Source organism: Apaloderma vittatum, unplaced genomic scaffold (assembly GCF_000703405.1).
Source record: "Apaloderma vittatum isolate BGI_N311 unplaced genomic scaffold, ASM70340v1 scaffold10370, whole genome shotgun sequence".
Taxonomy (NCBI): Eukaryota; Metazoa; Chordata; class Aves; order Trogoniformes; family Trogonidae; genus Apaloderma; species Apaloderma vittatum.
This window is the reverse complement of record NW_009693861.1, coordinates 28487-48746: the sequence shown is the minus strand read 5'-3', so window position 1 is coordinate 48746 and position 20260 is coordinate 28487. Positions and strand designations below refer to the sequence as shown.

The following is a 20260-nucleotide window of genomic DNA, read 5'->3' as shown; positions in this document are numbered from 1 at the left end:
TATATATAAATATATATATATATATGGTTATGTAATTTTCTGTAAGTCCCCTAAAAGCAAAAGAGCCTTTGAGTAGGGAATGCTTGATCAAAAGAATCCATCAGTATGGATTATTTGCATGTGGGAAGTTGTAAGAATCACTTTGGGAGAACACATGGATGAATAGTGCTTTCCTAATGAAAACTAACATTTTCACTGATTCCACAGAAAGGCAGATATCACAGTCCACATTATAGTGTAAGGAAATGGTTTGGCTGTTGAAAGCTATTTTTCAAACTGACATGAACAGTTTTATTCATATTTTCTCTCTTTTTCTGCATATGCTGAATATCCAACAGCAGAGTATTTGGTACTGAAATAAAACTGGAAGTAAAAATATACTTAGGTCTTCATGGAAATTATTCCAGGAATCCCCTAAAATGTTTTACAGCATAACCTTCTTCTACTACTGTGAACAGACTGCTTACACAACATAGCTGATGTATATTCCTGTGTTAAAGATTTACAGGACACCCTGGTGCCTACTTAAGGCTGATAAATCGGTGGAGACTGGAAGAGGTGAGTGTTCAGCAACCCCACACTCATTTAGCTGCTGACCACAGATGCACTGAATGCAAGCAGAGGCAGACACATAACCCTCTATAGGTATTTTTGAATGTGTTATTGGGTTTTCAGTTGCTGTCTAACTCCACTCTGTGAACACCACCATCTGCTACAAACACATCTACATATTTATATATATGTCCTTATTTAAACCTAGAAGTTTTAGTGTTTGCATCACATTTGGATAGTGATATCAAGTGGTTTAAACATTACTCACATTTTTACATTGGAAATACTTCATCCTTGAAATGAATCAAAGTCAAATATGAATCAGACAACGTCTTGCTTTTAAAAGATCCTCTCTTCTCAGCTTTTTTAGCCTTGTTGACCAGGGAGCTAAAATAAAATAAGAACTTAAAAATCCAGACACATAATATGTACGTGAAAGTTGACCAAAACAACAGAACAAACTTCCCAAAAGAGCTACTGGCATAATGTTCCATGTCTATAAAACCAAATAGATTTGGAAAGCAACGAGAGGCTGACTTTGCAAGTCACTCAAGGACCAATGCTATTTTTTTGGCAAGTACATTCAGAATTCAGAAGTCATTTGACAGTTATTGGAAATCAACTGCAGCAGTTTCTGGATCAGTGATGTCATTTCCAGTGCTGCTATTTGCACACTCAAATCCCATGGCTTCCGTCCTGCTTCACAGCTGAATAACTGAAACAATTTTGCAAATACATAACAAATGGCAAGTGGAAAATGCAGGTCTTATGTTGCCAACATGAATACACGAACACTTCCAGACACATAAATATTTTGGTTAATATAGGTCATCCAAAAAGAAGTAATTTAAGAAAGCCACACTAATTTTGAATTAGTGATTTCTGTACACTTATGGAAAGAGCAGAATCACAGAATCATAGAATGATTTGAGTTGGAAGGGACCCTAAAGATCATCCAGTTCCAACTGCACTGCATGGGCAGGTTTTTTGCTCTACTGAATAAATGGACAGACAGAAATTTACTGAACATTCCTCCAAAGTCTAAGAGGCGCTGAGCTGACCTAACAGCTTGCTGCTGCCAAAAGAAAACATCTCTGCTATTCCTTTGAGCCTTCTGCCAGAAGTTTGATTCCTCTTCCTCTTCCTCTTCCTCTCTCTTCCTCTTCCTCTTCCTCTTCCTCTTCCTCTTCCTCTTCCTCTTCCTCTTCCTCTTCCTCTTCCTCTTCCTCTTCCTCTTCCTCTTCCTCTTCCTCTTCCCTGGTTCTGGCTTGTCCAACTGTGTGAGTAGCCTACTCAGTTCAGGAATCTCTTTGCTTTTCCAGTCAAATTGGTTTTCTGAAGAGTTATTGGGCTGAATCATTTTACAGAGGGATCAGAGAACAGGGACAGAACCTCCCCTCTTTGCAGGATTGGGAGAGGGGAGAGATGAGCAGACATGGGAGGAAGAATGAACCAGGATTAGGAGAGAAGTGCAATAGCAAGGTATTACAGATTGGGTCACTCGCTGGTGAAGGCTACTATTAGTCCCTCCTATTTTGCTTTTCTCGAGGAATAAAAAAAAAAAAAGTCTAATAATAAAAGAAATGTCTAAAAAAGAGTCTTGACTTTATTGACCATGTCTGTGCTAGGTCTTATTAGAAACATAATTTAAAATACAATGCCCAGATATTCTTCCAGTAGCCTTCTCTTCACCCATTGGATGAAACCAAGTCTAAGACATTTAATAACATGATACAGTCTAGTCCAGTGTCCGTGGGCATATTCAGACCACAACTTATATATTAGTGACGTTATGATTGTACCATCACTGCTACTTCATTAATACTGCACCTACCTCTCTCGAGGTTATATTGCCTTGTGTGACTGATTCCTAAAAGCAGAAGGATGAAGATTTAGTAATAATGACAGAGAAATTAAAGAAAATTATCTGCCACCCTGTTAATCTAAAGAGAAGCTCAATAAGGTCAACAGAAACCTCAGGAGGGGCCAGGTTCTGAGTACTGCATAACACAGTATGCATAAGAAATTCCTGTCACATTTTGTCACAGGCCATAATTTTTTTTCTCCCTAAAGGTTAAAGAGAAATAGTTCCAGGTCTGTGACAGTGATCTGTTTGACTTATCCATAATATCCAGATTTTAACAGCTTGAACTCCACTGAATCCATAAAGTCAACTGTGCAAAATGCCATTTGAGGACAGAAAGTTTTTGGTCCTTTTCTGTTTCTTCCAATACTAGATGAAAAAATGTGGAATTACCTAAATTTCTACTAGTTGACCATCTCCCCCAAAAGCAGCACCACTTTTCTGAGGTCTGAAGCCACTGCTAAATTGAGCAAGCACTCAGCAAAGTACACTAAGAACTCTTGTTCAGCAGTTTTTTAGTTCTTTAAGAAGATAATAGGTTTGCATGGTCCACTGAGTCCTATACATCAGAAAGTATTCGAAAAACAGTATTAGGTCTATCCTGTAGACATAAACCATTTGACTGTGCAGCCAGAAGGAATTTTCTCTTTATTCTTTGACTTGATGCACATTCAACCTCCCCAAAAACTATTGAAATAATTGGAGAAACTTGGTACCCTTTGCTTCTGTCCTACTCGCAGTTGCACAACATATTAGAAGTACTAATGAGAAAACTGCTTTGGTTTGATTCTGACCTCTGCAGAGAATTAGATGATAGGCTTAAAAGGCTGATGCTATGATACAGCCTCATATATTCCCACAAGTTTATATTAAAAAAATAATATATTAAGAGAATGGTATTTAATGTCATTTAAGTAGATTATCTAATATCCATTTCTAGTCTTTAAGAAATGCTTTAAAACTCAACATTATTTCTGTTTAACCTTTTGTTTCTCCTTCTCTGTAGTGCCACCCTAGTGGATGCCTTATTGATCTCTGTATGCAAATGGGTATTATAATGGTGTTAAAGCAGACCTGGAATAATTTCATGGAACTGGGCTACCCGTAAGTAAATATAATTCCTATGCTTCTGTAGGTCACAGAAGAATACTAAGTCTATGTTTTCCTTATGACCCATTGCATAAAATCAAGATACACTAGTCATTACAATAGAAAATTCCCCTTAGGATAAAGAACTCAAGACAGATTTACAGTCATAGAGAGATAGATGGTGTTTGTTTTTTTCACACTGGATATAGTTTACAAACTTGAAAGTCTATTATAAGTATTAACAAATAAATAATATATGGTAAGTACTTGATTTCATTACATTTTATTCTGTGTTTTAAAACTCCTTGAAAATAATTGTAGGACTGCCATATTCCTTACACAGGAAATATTTTATGTATCATTTTTCAACTATGCCAATAAATTCTAAATTGGATTTCTCCTTGCTGAGTAATAAAAGATGCCTGAAAGGGCAGATAGGAGTCGGAAAAAATGCACTCCTGGCATATACACTCTCAGAGATAGAAAAATGCACTGACTGGTATATAGACAAGCTCCCTGGTGATCTTCAGGGTATCACGGAGCTGTGCCCTACCTTTTTAGGTACGATTATTAATTTCCTATTGGTTCATTTCTTATTGATTAGTATTTAATGAGCATGTTTAATATGATTAATATAGACACTTGATGCTAGAGACCATGTGGCAGATCGTCAAGGGAAATTAGCAAGTGTGAAAATATAAGAGAGAGCTGACATTTTCAGAACGTTTGCCCTTGCAAAGTTCAGAGGGATTTGCTTCGCTGCAGGATCCGCAGCAGAGCTAGTGCAGAGCTCAGTCCCTGAACTGCAGAAACGTGTTACAGAAGCGATTTCAGGCAGCGTCAGCACTGATCACATCTAGCTGTAATGAGACTGGAGTAAATAATTTAAATGCACAGAGTAATTGGCAATCAAGGTACTCAAAGCTTGCTGTCTCTCTCTTCCTGGCTTTGTGCCTAGCGCTGCTTGCCAAGATTTTGCAGCTGTTAGAGCTGGAGGAATTCGCTGGGGTGGGGAGGAGGGAACAGCAGCAGCAGTATCGATCCTTCTCTTTCCATTCCCTGACTCTTTTGTCAGTTTTGATTAGAACTTTCTACTACCAATTAACAGGGATTTTGAAACCTAATAAAAAGCACAGAAGGAGATTAAAGAAGGTGACTGAATGAGATAGGAGAAGATTGTTTTAGAACAAGTGATTTAACAGGAATAAACTACTTCGGGTGAAGTCAGTCTCTTCATTTTAGAGTCACAATGAAAATCTTAATATAAAATACACAGTCACAGCAATGTGAGATGCTTCAACTTATTCTCATGAGGTATTTTCTCTCCAGACCTTTCGTCCACCTCCTAGCCCTGGAATGCTGCAGGCAAGTGCATTGCCTTTCTCAGTGAAAAAAAAAGCATGGTCATTTCTGCTAAGAGCGTAATCGAAGCCAACACCATGTGGATGGCCAGAGGATTTGGATGCAATCCTATAGCCTGTAGCAGAACATCACTGCATCTCCACCCATGGGCTGGCTCTGCCTGGGTGTTGGCAGGCAGTAGCCAGCATTGTGCAGTGCCAAAGTGATAGCAGAGAATATTTCCACATAAAACAACCCTGGGAAATGAGCACCAGCAGGCTTTTTTGGAGAATGTTTTTTTTCACCATTTCAAGGTGGCAGCCCAGCTCTTGTGCAAGCATGTGCTCCCACAGGGACTGCAGAAACATGCAGGGCAAGTCAGAAATGCCACCAGGTCTTCCTCAGGGACAGGAACCTCAGTGCCTATTGTTACATTTCTCACTAATACATGTGACACTGGCTTCTCTTCTGAAATTTCTACCTGAGAGGTAAACAGCTAGATGTCAAAGGTATCAGAGAGAGGCCCTGGGGTGTGTGCTAGAGCATTGATTGTTTGGTGGTTACATTTTTAATACAAATACTGGCATGTCAGAGTGGTGCTTCTGCTTCATACAACCACCTCGAAACCTCTCAAAGTGTGCAGCATTTCTTCACTCCTGCATAGATAGATTTGCAATAACTAAGAAAAAAGTATAAATTATTGCTTCATTTGGAGGTGGAAAACAGCAATTTCACATTGAAATTTTTCTTGGAAGAAGAACGTACATCCATATTAATACCATATTATGTCATATTCTTCACATTTTGCTCAGGCATAAATCAGAGGATGACATCTCTTTAAATTTTACTAGGAGTCTTAGTTATTTAGTAACACTGGTTATGGGTTTCCCCACTCAGAAAGAAGTTAACCATGATCTGTCTCAGCATATTGGTCTCCCACCCACCTCACCCCTCAATTTACTGCCTTTCCAGGAATTCAGTTCTCAGCCCTCTCAATCTCTTACAGGCAGGACACAAGAGACAAAGGCCCAGAGGGTTCTATGGACTGCAAAGATGTGCCCTTAACTGTCCAACAGTTGATTGATCACAGCCATGGTTGTTCACTGGAAAAAGTTTTTTAGCCTTTTTAAACACTGGCTGCAAGCTGCTAAAACTAAATATTTTTGCATTTTTTTGTACTTCTGAATTTTCGCTTTAAGCCCATGCTTGTACTTTTTTTTTTTTTCTTGCACTTCTAAACTCTAGATTTTAACACCCTGTACTCAATTGCACCTACACTTCACACAGTCACACAGAATCACAGAATGTCAGGGGCTGGAAGAGATCATCTAGTCCCAACTTCTCTGCCAGAGCAGGATCCCCTAGGGCAGCCGCACAGGAACGCGTCCAGGCGGGTTTTGAAAGTCTCCAGAGAAGGGGACTGCACAACCTCTCTGGGCAGCTTGTGTCAGTGCTCTGTTACTCTCTTCTTTAAGGAAGACAGAAAAAGCTATAACCCTTTGGGTAAATGGCCTGAGTGAAAAAAATAAACTCGAAGAAAACAAGCAATTGTCCAAATCCTTTTCCATATCCAATGGCTTGCAATTCACAGACTAGACCAGACAACTGTGAAGGCAAGAAGTCAAGAACAGTCAAGGACATGATTGAATTATTTGGGTGAATCATCACTATCTTGCTGAGACAAAGGGGCCAACTTCGGAGAAAATCTTTGTCACAGAGGGTTTTATTTGCTCTCTGTACTAACTATAGGTTGTAGTTTTTGTTGGTCATACCCATGCAACTCCCTGACCTGGAGAGGCAAAGGTGTTTATTTCTGATGTGAGCACTCATTTCTCTTCTGGCTCTTCTTGCTCAGTGCCTCTCACGGTGCCCTTGCACATGAGTTTCTTCACAAACAATATCTTCCCTCTGAAGTCCAGTAGAGCTTCCCCATTTCCTGAGAAGGAGATTAGGCATTGTTAGCACTCTGTTTACTGATTTCTCGGGTAGAGGTGAACAGTCTCCAAAGAGCATTGCATTCTATTATATCAATAGACCCTAAAGTCACTTGCTATTCTGTGTAGAGAAAAAGAGGGTAAAAAAATGATGAAAATATGTCAAAATCCCTCCACCATTTTAGCAACATCCAAGCCTCGATACAGACCATCAACCACATCTGTTTTCATACCTACTATGCTGTGTCACCAGCCACATATCTTACTAACACTCTCTTTTTCTATACATTGGGAAACCAATGCTGCAAGATATGTTGTGCAGACTTAGCCTCTTTCAATATTGTGATAAATAGCCACTAATATTATTTACCTTGTTTCTTTCATTTATTTGAAAATGCAGGCTGATTCAAAACTGGTGGACCAGGAGAAAACTACGACAAGAGTATGGCACACAGAGAAAAACAAGCTTCCCACAGTGGGAAAAGGACTACAATCTGCAACCTATGAATGCTTATGGACTCTTTGATGAATACCTAGAAATGAGTATGTTACCGATCTTTACTGTCTCTCGTTCACTAGATTTTCATGTTGTTGTTATTTTACTGATGTGGGCTGGTGTATTCTTTTAATTATTGCTATATGGACCTAAAGAGGCTGCAAAATGTTTTTCATTCTCACAGGTCAGATGAGGAATGAGAGTACGTTTGTAAGAACCAAACCAAAGTAGATTACGACACTGCTGCTGGTTTGCTAACCTTGCATCCATGAAACCCTTCTCATTCTGGCTTTGTGTTGAGGAGGTCATTTTCCAAACCAGAGCCCACCTCTTCACCTGCATACATTTCTAAAGAACTTTGCTGTTATTTACTAAAGGAAGTTCCTCTAGACTTTTATTTTTAAACTGTGCACTGCAGAGCTGTAGGAGAGGGGAGGGTAACTGCTCAAAGAAATGTTTAAGAACTCTCACCCTGTGTGAATGAACCACATCTGACATGATTTTTTTTCTTTTCTCCCTTGCACAATTGTCTTTTTAAACTAATGAGAAATTTGGCAGTCTGAAAACCTGCCTCTAGAAGCTTATGCAAACTTTCAAACTGCTTCCGATCTGTACTATAGAAAGGAACGTATTCAGTCCTAATCTTTGCTAGAAGCTTATGCAAACTTTCAAACTGCTTCCCATCTGTACTATAGAAAGGAATGTATTCAGTCCTAATCTTTGTAGATACTGAGAGTTCCTTGTTGATACTGGAGTAAAAATGTCCCTTTCTTAAAACAGTTTATCCACCTCCAAACTTCACTCTAAATCACAAAATCTAGATGCTACTGTCCATCCCAGGACAAATGTGCATTTGTTTTTATCATCCTTGCTCTGAACTTTTGGCAAGGAATTGCTATAAAAGTGCCACTGGACTATTGTATGATTCTATGATTGTATGATATTACATAATAAGCTGTGTTTGTATATTTATACATAGAATCATAGAATCATAGAATCATAAAATCATAGAATCATAGAATCATAGAATCATCGAATCATAGAATGACACATCACAGAATCACAGAATGCCAGGGGTTAGAAGGGACCTCGAAAGATCATTTAGTCCACCCCCCTGCCAGAGCAGACTCCCCTAGGGCAGCCACACAGGAACGTGTCCAGGCGGGTTTTGAAAGTCTCCAGAGAAGGAGACTCCACAACCTCTCTGGGCAGCCTGTGCCAGGGCTCTGTCACCCTCACAGTAAAGAAATTTCTCCTCATGTTGAGGTGGAACTTCCTATGTTCTAACTTAAAACCATTATTTCTTATTCTATTACTGGGCACCACTGAGAAGAGATTGTCCCCTTCCTCTTGACACCCACCTCTCAGATATTTATATATGTTAATAAGGTCCCCTCTCAACCGTCTCCTTTCAAGGCTAAACAGCCCCAGTTCTCTCAGTCTCTCCATAGGAGAGATGTTCAAGTGCCTTAATCATCCTCGTAGCTCTCCATTGGACTCTCTCCAGTAGGTCCCTGTCTCTCTTGAATTGGAGAGCCCCAAACTGGACAAGTATTCCAGGTGTGGTTTGTATGCATATATTATTTGATATCTTAGACCTTGGAATCCTAACAGTTATGCTGTGATCTTTTCTTATTTTTTCATAGTTCTTCAGTTTGGGTTCACAACCATTTTTGTGGCAGCTTTTCCACTGGCACCGCTTCTGGCCTTACTTAACAATATTATTGAAATTCGGCTTGATGCATACAAGTTCGTTACACAGTGGAGAAGACCTTTAGCTTCAAGAGCCAAAGATATAGGTGAGCTCTTTGTATGAATGTTTGTTATGTGTGTGTGTTATTTTTAAGGCAAAGCACTGACCACTTCAAGTAAGATCAGATTAACATATTTTCAGCCATCTTCCCTATTAACAAAACACAATTTGATTGCTCTAAAAACCTTCAAATAGCTGATGCCAATTTACTTATGTAATTAATAGTCTATACTGGAAAGTGTCTTTTAATTATTTTCTGGGCGACTTAACAGTCAAGATGTTATAATGAAGTGATCAGTGTTCTCTGCAGGTTTTTCTTTGTGGCAGACACACTATGTGAACAGCCACCACTGCTCAGATTGAATGTAATAACCAGACATGGCAGCTGAAACACAAAAGTCAAGTTAGAGAGGTCACCATTCTGTGAGGGATATGTACATTTTATATTTATCTGGCCAAAATTATGCTGCCCTGTGACTGAGGGGTCCCTGTTGGGTCAGGCAAGGTGAGTGTATATCCCAAGAGAAGACTTGCTCTCAGCGAGGCACACCTGCACTGCTAAACACAGGATTCACATAACTTGGAGGTCATCCAGCCGCACACTGCTGCAAAGGCTGTCTGAATGTATTTTGAATCTAAATGTCTTCTGTCCTTGCAGTGTGCAAAAGCAGAACACTTTTAGGATAGACTCTGTAAAATAAAGTCATCTGTCCAATGCTGAATCCCTCGTTGTCTTTGGAGGAGTAGATAGGATACCTCCCTGCCCACCTGCACTGCAAAAAGCAGTAGCCCATGCCATGAAAGAGCAGAAGCCCAGGCTTTGTGCTCACAGAATGGCCTACCAGATTCCTAAGGTCTGTGTCTTGAGTAAAGCTTTCTATGTGGACAGTGTGGATTTACAAGTTTAGGTGCAAGACTGGACATCAGCCAGTACAAAGCATATACTGCAGGCATAATTCCTGGGGGGAAAAAAAAAACCAAGAAAAAAAAATCCAGTTATATAACATAAATAATAAAAGCCTAGGGAAAAAAAAAACAAAAGAGGTTTTTTTTCAGGCCAATTAAGGTATGAATTCTCATAATTAGTTGTATTCACTCCCTACCCAGTAAAGTTTTCAGGGTAGCTAAATGCCTCATTAAAATCAACAGGTATGTCTAACCTTCCTTTAGTGTGTTTCATAGTGGTGGTCCTCATGACCAGAGTTCCTGTGTTGTTGTGTCATCTGTCAGATGGTTGAGGATGGGCCAAAAAGACATCAATTAAATTCAAAGCCAATGTGCCATTGTATGGCATTAGCGCACCATAAAGATTTTGATGCCAGTAGATACATGGTGACCAGCTGTGTGTGACTTACACACAAGACCCCAGTGACAGGCAGGTAAGGGATTGCAAATATTTATGACTACCCTGGCAGACCTTCCTCAAAGGCTAGATAGCCATCATTGTGAGGACGGAGACTTACAGTGTTTCTTAAAACCACCCATGTGGTTATGTGTCTTGGTGGAGCCAAGGCATCCATGAGCATTTTTGTGTTTTCCCTGAGATTATTTGCAGAATAAACAAAATCCTCACCCAGTGGGAGCAGAACTCTGGTCAATCGAGGTCAAGTTTTAACTTGCTGACTCTTGGATAGAAACTCCACACCAAGACCTTGAGTGGTGGGGACAACTGCTTCAGAGCATGCAGCATCTCAGGTGCTTTGGTTCTTGTTTTTCCTGGAACTAACATACTCTCCTTATTGAACAGGAATCTGGTACGGGATCCTGGAAGGCATTGGAATTCTCTCTGTTATCACAAACGCATTTGTTATAGCCGTGACATCAGATTTCATCCCTCGCCTTGTTTATGCTTACAAATATGGACCTTGTGCTGGCCAGGGAGAAGCTGGACAAAAGTAAGCTTCTCTTTGGGAAAACAGATATGCATGAAAATCACTTACTACTTGAATAGATACATCAGTACTGTCTGTGTACATTCTGATCTCACTAACCTGAATTTATTGTTTGTTCTTAGTTATCCGCTATCAGCCATAGCTACTGATGTTTTGTATATTCACAGCGTGGGTTGCTGAGTGACTATAATTTATGACGTTAATTCAAGGAAAACATGGCAGAGCTGTTACAGAGATGTGGTGTGTGTAACAGTATGCTGCACAAGCTGTACTTCCCAGCTGGTGTGCGTGGATATAACCCTCTTTTCATTCTGAAGTAATGCTGATATTTATCAGTTATGAATTTAGTGAGCACTTTAAACTTATTCACTAGACTTTTTCTCCTGATGTAGTGTTCAGCATGTATTGCTCAAGAAAAGCAGTGTCTAACAAGAGGAAGCAATTCCCAACTAATAAATCAAGATACACTTAGAGAGCAAAGTAATTTATTTTTCTTCTAAAACTAGAGTCCTTAGATTAAAGCTTTCAGGAGGCATTTGTGAGCTCAATCCCTGCTGCCTAAGTGGATTTTCTTTCAGCATTGCTCAACACTGAAATGATATTAGTCTGTGCACACCACCAGCAAGTGTTGAGTATAGCTGCTACATGGCAACTTGTAAAACCTGGGCTGTTGGACTCAGGGAAGATCTTCGAATCCAGCTGAACACAAATAGACAGATTTTGAAAATGATCTCCCAGAAGCTCCATTTAGCAAGGACCTTATTGTTTGAAGAAACCCAGGCTAAGCAGTAGACAGTGGCAGAGAGCTTACATTCTGCTGTTAGATGTATGGTAGATTGATTTTTGTTCCCTGCTACAGAAGGCGAGTTCTTCTGTTGCTGCTTTTTTGCCATCTTTTGGTTGTCAATACTGTTTAACCACACTGATGGAAGAAGGGCAGCTGGTGTGGAGCTCCTGATTAGCAGCTCTGCTAACTTGCTGTCCTACAAGGAGTCTGGCGTTTTAGTCAGTGCCAGGGGAAATGTTCCATTGATTTTCATGAAGAGTTAAAAGTCCCTTCACGGGTAAAACGTTTGGTCTGGTGCCAGTCATTCCTGAGCATGTGCCTCTGCTTGTGCACTGTCAGCAACTTTCCTTGCTACTGATTTTCTCAGGATGACCGTGCATGAAAAATGAACACCTTCAGAAATTTTTTTTTTATGAAGACTCAAATATGGCTCACTGGCTTTGAAACTACTTCTGCATAAGGAAAGTAGCTTGGCTCACAGAGGAAACTCTTATCATCTTTTCACAAACCTCTTGTACAGTGTTTTCACACTTCTGCTGCTTTTCTGGGTGAATTTCTAGATGAAACCATTAGACAGTAATCCTTCAAAGGACCCAGTTTGGATTAAAACTATTTATGTCATCATTCTGGATATTAATAAGAACTGTTGCAAAAGCAGGAAGCTATTTAAAAATCCAGAAGAATACTGAATTTTCTCAAATTAAGGAGTCAAGAACATCTGCTATTAAATAACTTAAATGAGAGAGGTGCTTTTTTCTTTCAGAAAACATCTGTACATATTAGATCCTTATGACACCTGGTAGAAAAATATTGTAATTAAATTAAGTTCCAAACCCAATCAGCATGGAGATTTTGAGACAGAGCCAGGTGGTGTTTTAATCTGATTTCTCAAAGACTGTAAAATCCATAGTTTGTTTTAAAGAAAAAGAAAAAGAAAAAGAAAAAGAAAAAGAAAAAGAAAAAGAAAAAGAAAAAGAAAAAGAAAAAAAGAAAAAGAAACCAACCCTTATTGTACATTGTCCTCTGCACCAAGCTGAGCAGTGTGCCTAGACTTTTCAGTGCTTGGGCAGCACATGGTGAACAGCCCAATGCACTTGCACTAGTTCTCCTCAGCTATGCTAACACCAAACCTGAGCCTTCTGGTGACTCTCACAGCCCTTCATCAGGCCACGCACTTTCTCCTATTCAGAATCCTCCAAACTCTGCCTGACCCTCCCAGGGCTCAGCCAACCTGGGACCTTTTAATACTGGTTTCCTCTGATCAGCTGGGCATTTTGTAAAAAATGAGGTTAAGTTGTCGTGGGTTAGGACTGGGCTGGCCACTAACACGGACAGACGCTCTCTAACCCCCTCTTCCACCCCCAAAATAGGAAGGAAAAGGGAATGAGGCAAAGAGACTTACAGGTTAGAGAAGAAAAACTACAACAGCTTTAATGGAACAATAACGGAAATAATAGTGGAATGATAAAAATAAAGAACTATATACAACTATGGATAGTAGCCCGATATCAAACCTGACTCTCCCCTCATATCAATCCCCACCGATGCTGCAGAACTGGCGGCACTGGGGCAGCCCCAGGCTCAGCGGCTGCAAGAGCTGGATACAGGGAGCTGGATACAGGAGCTGGATTCGGGAACTCGTGATGCGGATCAAAAGCAGGAGGTCAGATGAAGTCCTCCCTGGACACTGGCCATTGCAGAAAAAAGGGGCAAAACTCTTGCGGTCACTCAATTTATACTAAATATAACGTGTATGAGATGGAATACTTTCGTTGGTCACCTGTCCTGTCACCCTCCAGAGGTGCCATCTTTTACTTCCTTGTGACCCCTCTCACTACCCGGCACCCCCAGCGTGGCACACAAGAGCCAGCAGTGGCTTTGGTCACTGGAGGAATAAGTATCAGCAAGAGCCTTTCTGCAACCCAGTCCCAGGCAGTAGCTGCAAACATCAGGTGTTATCACTGCTACTAGCACACACTGTCTGCAAAAACACACTGCTGACTTCAGAAAGTGCAGCCTTTTAGAAGAGACTAAACTGGAAAGTAAAAATCACTAAACAGAACTGGGTTTTTAGCTAAACCCAGGATATAAGTATATTGCCTTTCCATCTGATTTAATGTCCTTTTGTGCTAGTACCACAACGGCAACAGTGGGATTATCTTCCTAGTGCTGCTCATTATTTTATCTACCTCTACTGTGTCACCTTTCGTGTGACTTTTCTTTTCAAAAGTAACTAGTCACAGTCTGCCCCATTTGTTCTCCCACAGAAATCTGTCATTGTTTCACTTTTACTATCCATCTGACCCATTTGAGTATTGCTTTTATATTGCCTCAACATTCCTTTCAAATATTGATAAGCATCACAGTTATACTGTGGATTTCATGAAACCCAGAGAACATCCTCCTGGGTACAACAGTTAATACAAAAACCTTGCTGTGTCCTGACTACAGGATTTTTTCCCCTCTAGGTGTATGGTTGGGTATGTTAATGCCAGTTTATCAGTATTTCTGGTGTCTGACTTTGAAAACCGTTCAGAGCCAACATCAAATGGAAGTGAATTCTCTGGTTCACCATTAAAATATTGCAGGTGAGTATCTGATCAAAACACCTCTCTGCTTTAAGGCATTGCAAAGGAGAAGCATCATAATAAATTTGGGGTTGGAACTAATTTTCAGAAATTAAAACATAGAAATAGAAAGTATTAATTGTGCTATTCAGGGACACATTCATGGAACTGCTTGGCTGTTACCTGCATGATTCCTTCCTTAGATAGAGGGGAAGCCAAAAAGTGGTTGTCTAGCAGGTGTCCGTAATTCAGGATTTCTATGGTGTCATATTTTGAATCAGACAAAACCATCATGGAGAAATATGTTATCAAAAGGCCAATAATAGGTGGCGGATTTTTTAGGTACCAGTGAAATGAAAGTGTAATCAGATTATATCTTAGCACGTGCACAAGGAAGTCAACGTTGCACAGAAGTGACCACACCGAGTTATTTCAGAACTCTGCCAGGCATAAACATGGTCTGTCCTAAGTTACCTTTACGAAACCTCAGATCCAGCACTTCCTGCTTGTTGAATGGTTCCTATGTTTTCTGTCATTGCTTGCAGGTGTAATTATTAGTAAGAATCGTATACTTATGCTTTGAATCAAAATAGAATGAGCAGTTGTATATCTTTGTCCTCAGCCAACAGACTGGAGAAATAGCAGTCTGGGTGTACATAAACGTCTTAAATTTGGTCCCAAACAAAAATACCAAACAAATGCAGCCACCAGTTTTTAACTGCAACATTGATTTACAAACATGAGTCCTGGTAGCTGCAGATACACTTAGTCCCAGTATTTTTCACTGTGAGAATTAAAATGTCCTTTAATGAGTGCCTAAAGAGCAAAAGATACTCTGCGATACAGCAAAAGTCAGCAATACTTTGGGATATTGTGGCATTTTTACTACTAATAAAAAGTTTGAGTGGCATTAATGCTTTTGTCTAACTAATATTTTAGACTCTTGCAATTTATTTGGCAGAAAGAACATCCGGATGCTGAATCCATAGATAATATTTTCTGTGGAACAAAATCACTTTGAGAATACTCCTTTCCACATTGCTGTCATAATACTGTTTAACAATGTTTTGTAGTTCTAATCATTCTCTCCCCCTTCTTTAATTCCTTTCTCCTCCAACTTCAAGCATGAGGTTGCTGCTACTTAAAGCTGGCGGTGGAAATTCCATCAATAAAAAAAGCTGTCCCCTCAATATCCCATAAACAGAACACTATTAAAATTGCTGCCATAAATCTCCAGAAGATAAATCTGTTCTTTGGGGGACACTGAATTGTTATGTATATCTACCCTTGAAAGAAAATGAACATCTTACTTTATCAGCTACTTAACCCACCTGAATTCTGCTGAAACATCACTCATTTTGACTACACTTTGAGTCAGGTATTGATAGTGAGGTGAGGAAATATTATGTTCTACTGTGCAATAGCGTAGGCATTTTTCTAGGAAGGCAGTTTGAACAAAAAACAGTGGGCATATTTCATTAACTTCTGCTCATCTGGAACCAACATGGTGCCGTGCTGTTCTGTTTGGGGGTTTTTTTGTTTGTTTGTTTGGTCTGTTTTTTTTATAAAAGATTTCCCCATTTCTTCATGTGTAGTGCTCGCTTCCTAGCTGGTATGAAAAGGAGACATACTCTACTGACTTTGGACTTGGTCCAGGGTCTTCTGTTTTCAGGATGCTTAGAATATGGTAAAACATCCTAAACTATGGAGTCAGAATGCTGCTTGCAGAAGGGAAGATCATCTCAGTTTTAAGAGCCTGTCCTAGAGATACTACAATTTAAGAGGAGTTTGTTGCTGACTAAAATGTCAAGATACAGTTTATTTCATTTTGTGTAGCACCCTCTACAATCTAAGTAGATGAACCTTCAGGAAGAAATACAGATTATCATAGAGACGAAATACTTGTTCATTTGTTTTGTTCACCTGAGTTTTCTCTATTTTCTTAAAACTAACTTAAATATCAAAGTTAAGTGTATTATTTACTATGCTATTTTTTCTATAATTTTATAGTGGGTTTTCTGTCCCATCTAGGAAATAGATTAAGGAGAAAACAACTTTTACACTACTTTTAAATTAAATTTCTGCAATAGTACTTCAGAATTAACATACTGCTAGTAGAAGTGGACTCCAGAATTTGTGACTTAAATGGATTCATGATTTGTTAATGTAATTCTGGAATCTTCTGGGATCCACTTTTCCCAGTAGATATCTCTAGCTATGTTATTGAGATCTAAATTCTTTAAAAGAAACATTCTGTGAGACAAATCACTAGACCCTTTCTTCACAGTGCCCCTGGTCTGTTAGTGTACTGAGAGGTGCAGTGTTGGCCCCACTGAAATCAGGATGACTCATGATTTTTACCAGGAATGTCCAACCGACTGACCAAGAGCCAGATGGAGCCCATGAGACAGCTTTACAGAACTTTTTGGAGAACTAGCAGGCTAACAAATTTGGTAACATTTATGGTTTTAAAATTGACTTGTGGTGGGAAGAATGTGGCCCTCAAAACAGCAGAGTATCCCTCCCTGCTCCGTGTTCTGAGGAGGTGCCTGCAAGGAACATGTTGCGCTCCCAAGGGAGGTGCTGTAAGGTCAAGCTACTGCTGCCGAGCACCCAACATCCCCTGTATTTACTTCAGCAGTTTTGCTTCATACAGGCACTGGCCTGGTCCTTTGCACTGAGTTTCCATCAGCAGCTGGAGCATGAAGTGACCAGGACACTTGTCACGTGTCAAGGCAACTTTTGCAGTCTGAACTGAGATCATTTTGGTGCAGAAGAAGGCAGTGACTGAGAGCAGCTGAGTTTTGGGTTGGCCTTCCTCCCAGGCAGCAGGAAGGGAGCTCGCTAACTGCCACACTCTGCTTGTCTTCCAGGTACAGGGACTACCGGGACCCTCCTCATTCCCCTGTGCCCTACGGTTACACGCTGCAGTTCTGGCATGTCTTAGCAGCACGGTTGGCTTTCATAATTGTATTCGAGGTCAGTGACCATTCAGGTGGCAAAACACAAACAACAAAATGAAACACGTTTCCCTTTGAAGCTTTTTTACTGGGCTGATTTATGATGGCAGCTGTTGGGCTGTTTGTGGTAATTTCTGCTGTTTATATTGTGCTTTGTATTCTCAGCTCTGTTTTCTGAACAGTCACAGGTGTTTAGGTTCTAACAAAAGGGAAAATGCAGCACTTTGAAAGCTAACAGTGACTTGCAAAGAGGGGAAATAAATTAATCTTTTGTTTACTTTCTGAGGTCCAGCATTAATCTAGGCTGGGAATCCGTATGCTGACTAGTGTGTGTGAGGAAGGGGTGTAGCAACACGAGAAGTAAAGACGAAACTACTGAAAAATGAAGATAGCTTAAGTTATAGTATTTACACATCTAGCTTTTTTCTCTATTTTTTTAATACCATTCATTTCCCCAGAATGATAAGCATCACAAAGATGATGGCAATGAAAAGGGCTCAATACCTTTGCCAATGTTCATAACATTCGTAGTTACTGTCAGTATCTTAATCTTAAAAAAAAAAAAAAGGAGAGAAGATAATACCAACTTCACACGGCTGGTGTTCTCACACTGATTTTGAAAAAGACAGACAGGATGGTAGACAAAGAGGATGAGATTATGTACAAAACAAAATGCATCTCTTGAGACCTGAATTTCAGGTGCCTGAATACCCCTGACAGAAACCAGAGGCTCAGCATCTCTTCAGCACAAGCAGCCTTTTACACTGGGAAGAAGCTAAACAGGGAAGAAACCATTTTTAAAAGCTCTTGACTCAATCCTCTGCTCTGAAATCATAGCAACAGGGCATCCAACACAGACATGGGGCCTGTAATCACCATAAGTTATTGACATAATATTCATGAGCACATGTGTCATTTCTGACTCACATTACTGTGTAAATTCATTCTGAACTGAGCTCTTGAAGCACCTCTTTGGATCACAGAACAGAAGCTTTTGAATTAGAGGAAAAGTGAAGCTGAAACATTTTCTAGATCCTTTCTTGCTTAGGGATGTGTTGGTGGCTCAGCAGAAGCCTGAGTTCTGTAGTGTATTCCCCCTGATTGTCATTTTTAGTCCTTCCCAGACAAAGGGGGAGTATGGCACTGCAGGATGGACTCTCTCCTTCCTCTAAACTGGTCAAACTCATTAGAGGTTCATCCTAAGGAGATCAGCTCTTCCATCATCTCTGCCACACTTAGGAAAACATTAATGGAAAGAGGAAAGGAAAGGAAAGGAAAGGAAAGGAAAGGAAAGGAAAGGAAAGGAAAGGAAAGGGGGAAAAAGGAAAGGAAAGGAAAGGAAAGGAAAGGAAAGGAAAGGAAAGGAAAGGAAAGGAAAGGAAAGGAAAGGAAAGGAAAGGAAAGGAAAGGAAAGGAAAGGAAAGGGAGAGAGAAAGAAAGAGAGAGAGAAAGAGAGAGAGAGAAAGAAAGAGAGAGAGAGAAAGAAAGAGAAAGAAAGAAAGAGAGAGAAAGAAAGAGAAAGAAAGAGAGAAAGAGAAAGAAAGAAAGAAACAGAAAGAAAGAAAAAGAAAGAAAGAAAGAAAAGGGAGGAAAGGAGGGAGGAAGAAAGGAAGAAAAAGGAAGGAAGGAAAAAAGACAGAAGCCAGCCTGCTGGGCTTGATCTCTTCTTTGTCTCCTGAGCTGTCGATACTGAAAGCCAAGGCATCTATCTCCGAAAACGACTTCAAGAATGGCCTTGGCAGGTGAGCCTAAGCAGTTTTAAGATTGAAGAGAGCCTAGCTTCTTGACACACACTTGGCGTAATGGTAGCATGGCATAAAGGTAAACAAAAATCAGCTCTGCTCAAGTCTCAGTGTCCAGCCAAACATGCAACCCTCTGTGGAATAGCTTTTTGTGTCTGCCCAAAACCAGCGCAAGATTTGATTTCACCCCAACCAAAGACATAGGCTGGCTCAAAAACAAACAAAAGAATTTTCTATCACTGCCAAAGGATTTATTTGTCCAGAATAAACTGACAAAAAGAAGCTTTCTTTCTTTTTTTTAAGTTTGGCAAAAAACCCAGCAATTGAAATTTTGCAGATTTATTTCTCATGAGGGAAGATTACATGGGAAAACACATTACATTCTCTTTCCAGTGGCTTTCAAAGGAAGGGTTCTGCTTGGAGTAGAATAAATACCTTTATTTCTCCAATCTAGAATTAGTTCCCTTTCTGAGATGGAGGATTTTTCTGTTTCTCTGCTCCTCCTCTCACATGGAGTGAGTGAATCTCCACGCAGCATCTTTGAGCGAGCTTTGTTGTGGCGTACCTGAAACACAAGGGGCAAAGGATTGGTTACTTTGTATTTAATTGTAATGTTTAGTAAATGGGTCTTCGGGTGAGAGACACAGTATGAGAAAAAAATGTTTTGTTTTGCATACGTAATTCACTGGTTCCAGTACAGATGCAAGAGGTTTCTGGCAATAGGAAGATACTGTACCATGAAGGTATTATATCATTTGATCCTCCTCTTCCTGCAGAGCAATCCACTAATACCAGGCCTCAACCAAATGACCCGACAGCAAATCATGACCTCAGGAATTTGAACATATGGCTCATACAACAATTTTCAGGACTTATTTGAACCCAGCTGCTCATAACCTCTGCTGCAATCCATACTCCACTGACTTGGCTTTGGGGTTTGTGAGGAAAAAACTTTATGGCTGTGTTTCTTCAAATTTAGTTCTAACACAGCATCCTTTTATGAATTGGAAGGAGACAGTTTTCGGAAGATATGGAAAGTACTTGTTTTCTTCCCAAGATATTAATTTTTCATCCCTCTGTTCTTTTCACAGCACCTTGTCTTTTGCATAAAGCACCTGATTTCCTACTTAATCCCAGATCTCCCAAAAGATCTGAGAGATCGGATGAGGAGAGAAAAGTACCTGATTCAGGAAATGATGTATGAAGCTGAACTAGAACGTCTGCAGAAGGAGCGGAAGGAAAGGAAGAAGAATGGGAAATCTTATCACAATGAGTGGCCATGA

The 20260-nt window shown here is 40.0% G+C and overlaps 1 protein-coding gene across 1 annotated transcript; it reads left to right on the top strand.

Moving 5' to 3' along the window:
- Positions 1-500: 500 nt before the first annotated feature.
- LOC104270752 (anoctamin-4) lies at positions 501-20260 on the top strand (the record flags this gene model as incomplete). The annotated part of the gene is made up of 8 exons (XM_009865199.1): positions 501-558; positions 3423-3520; positions 7181-7323; positions 8923-9075; positions 10777-10924; positions 14177-14296; positions 17149-17254; positions 20069-20260. Coding segments are annotated over 8 exons (1018 nt in total), but the record flags the coding sequence as incomplete, so codon positions are not given.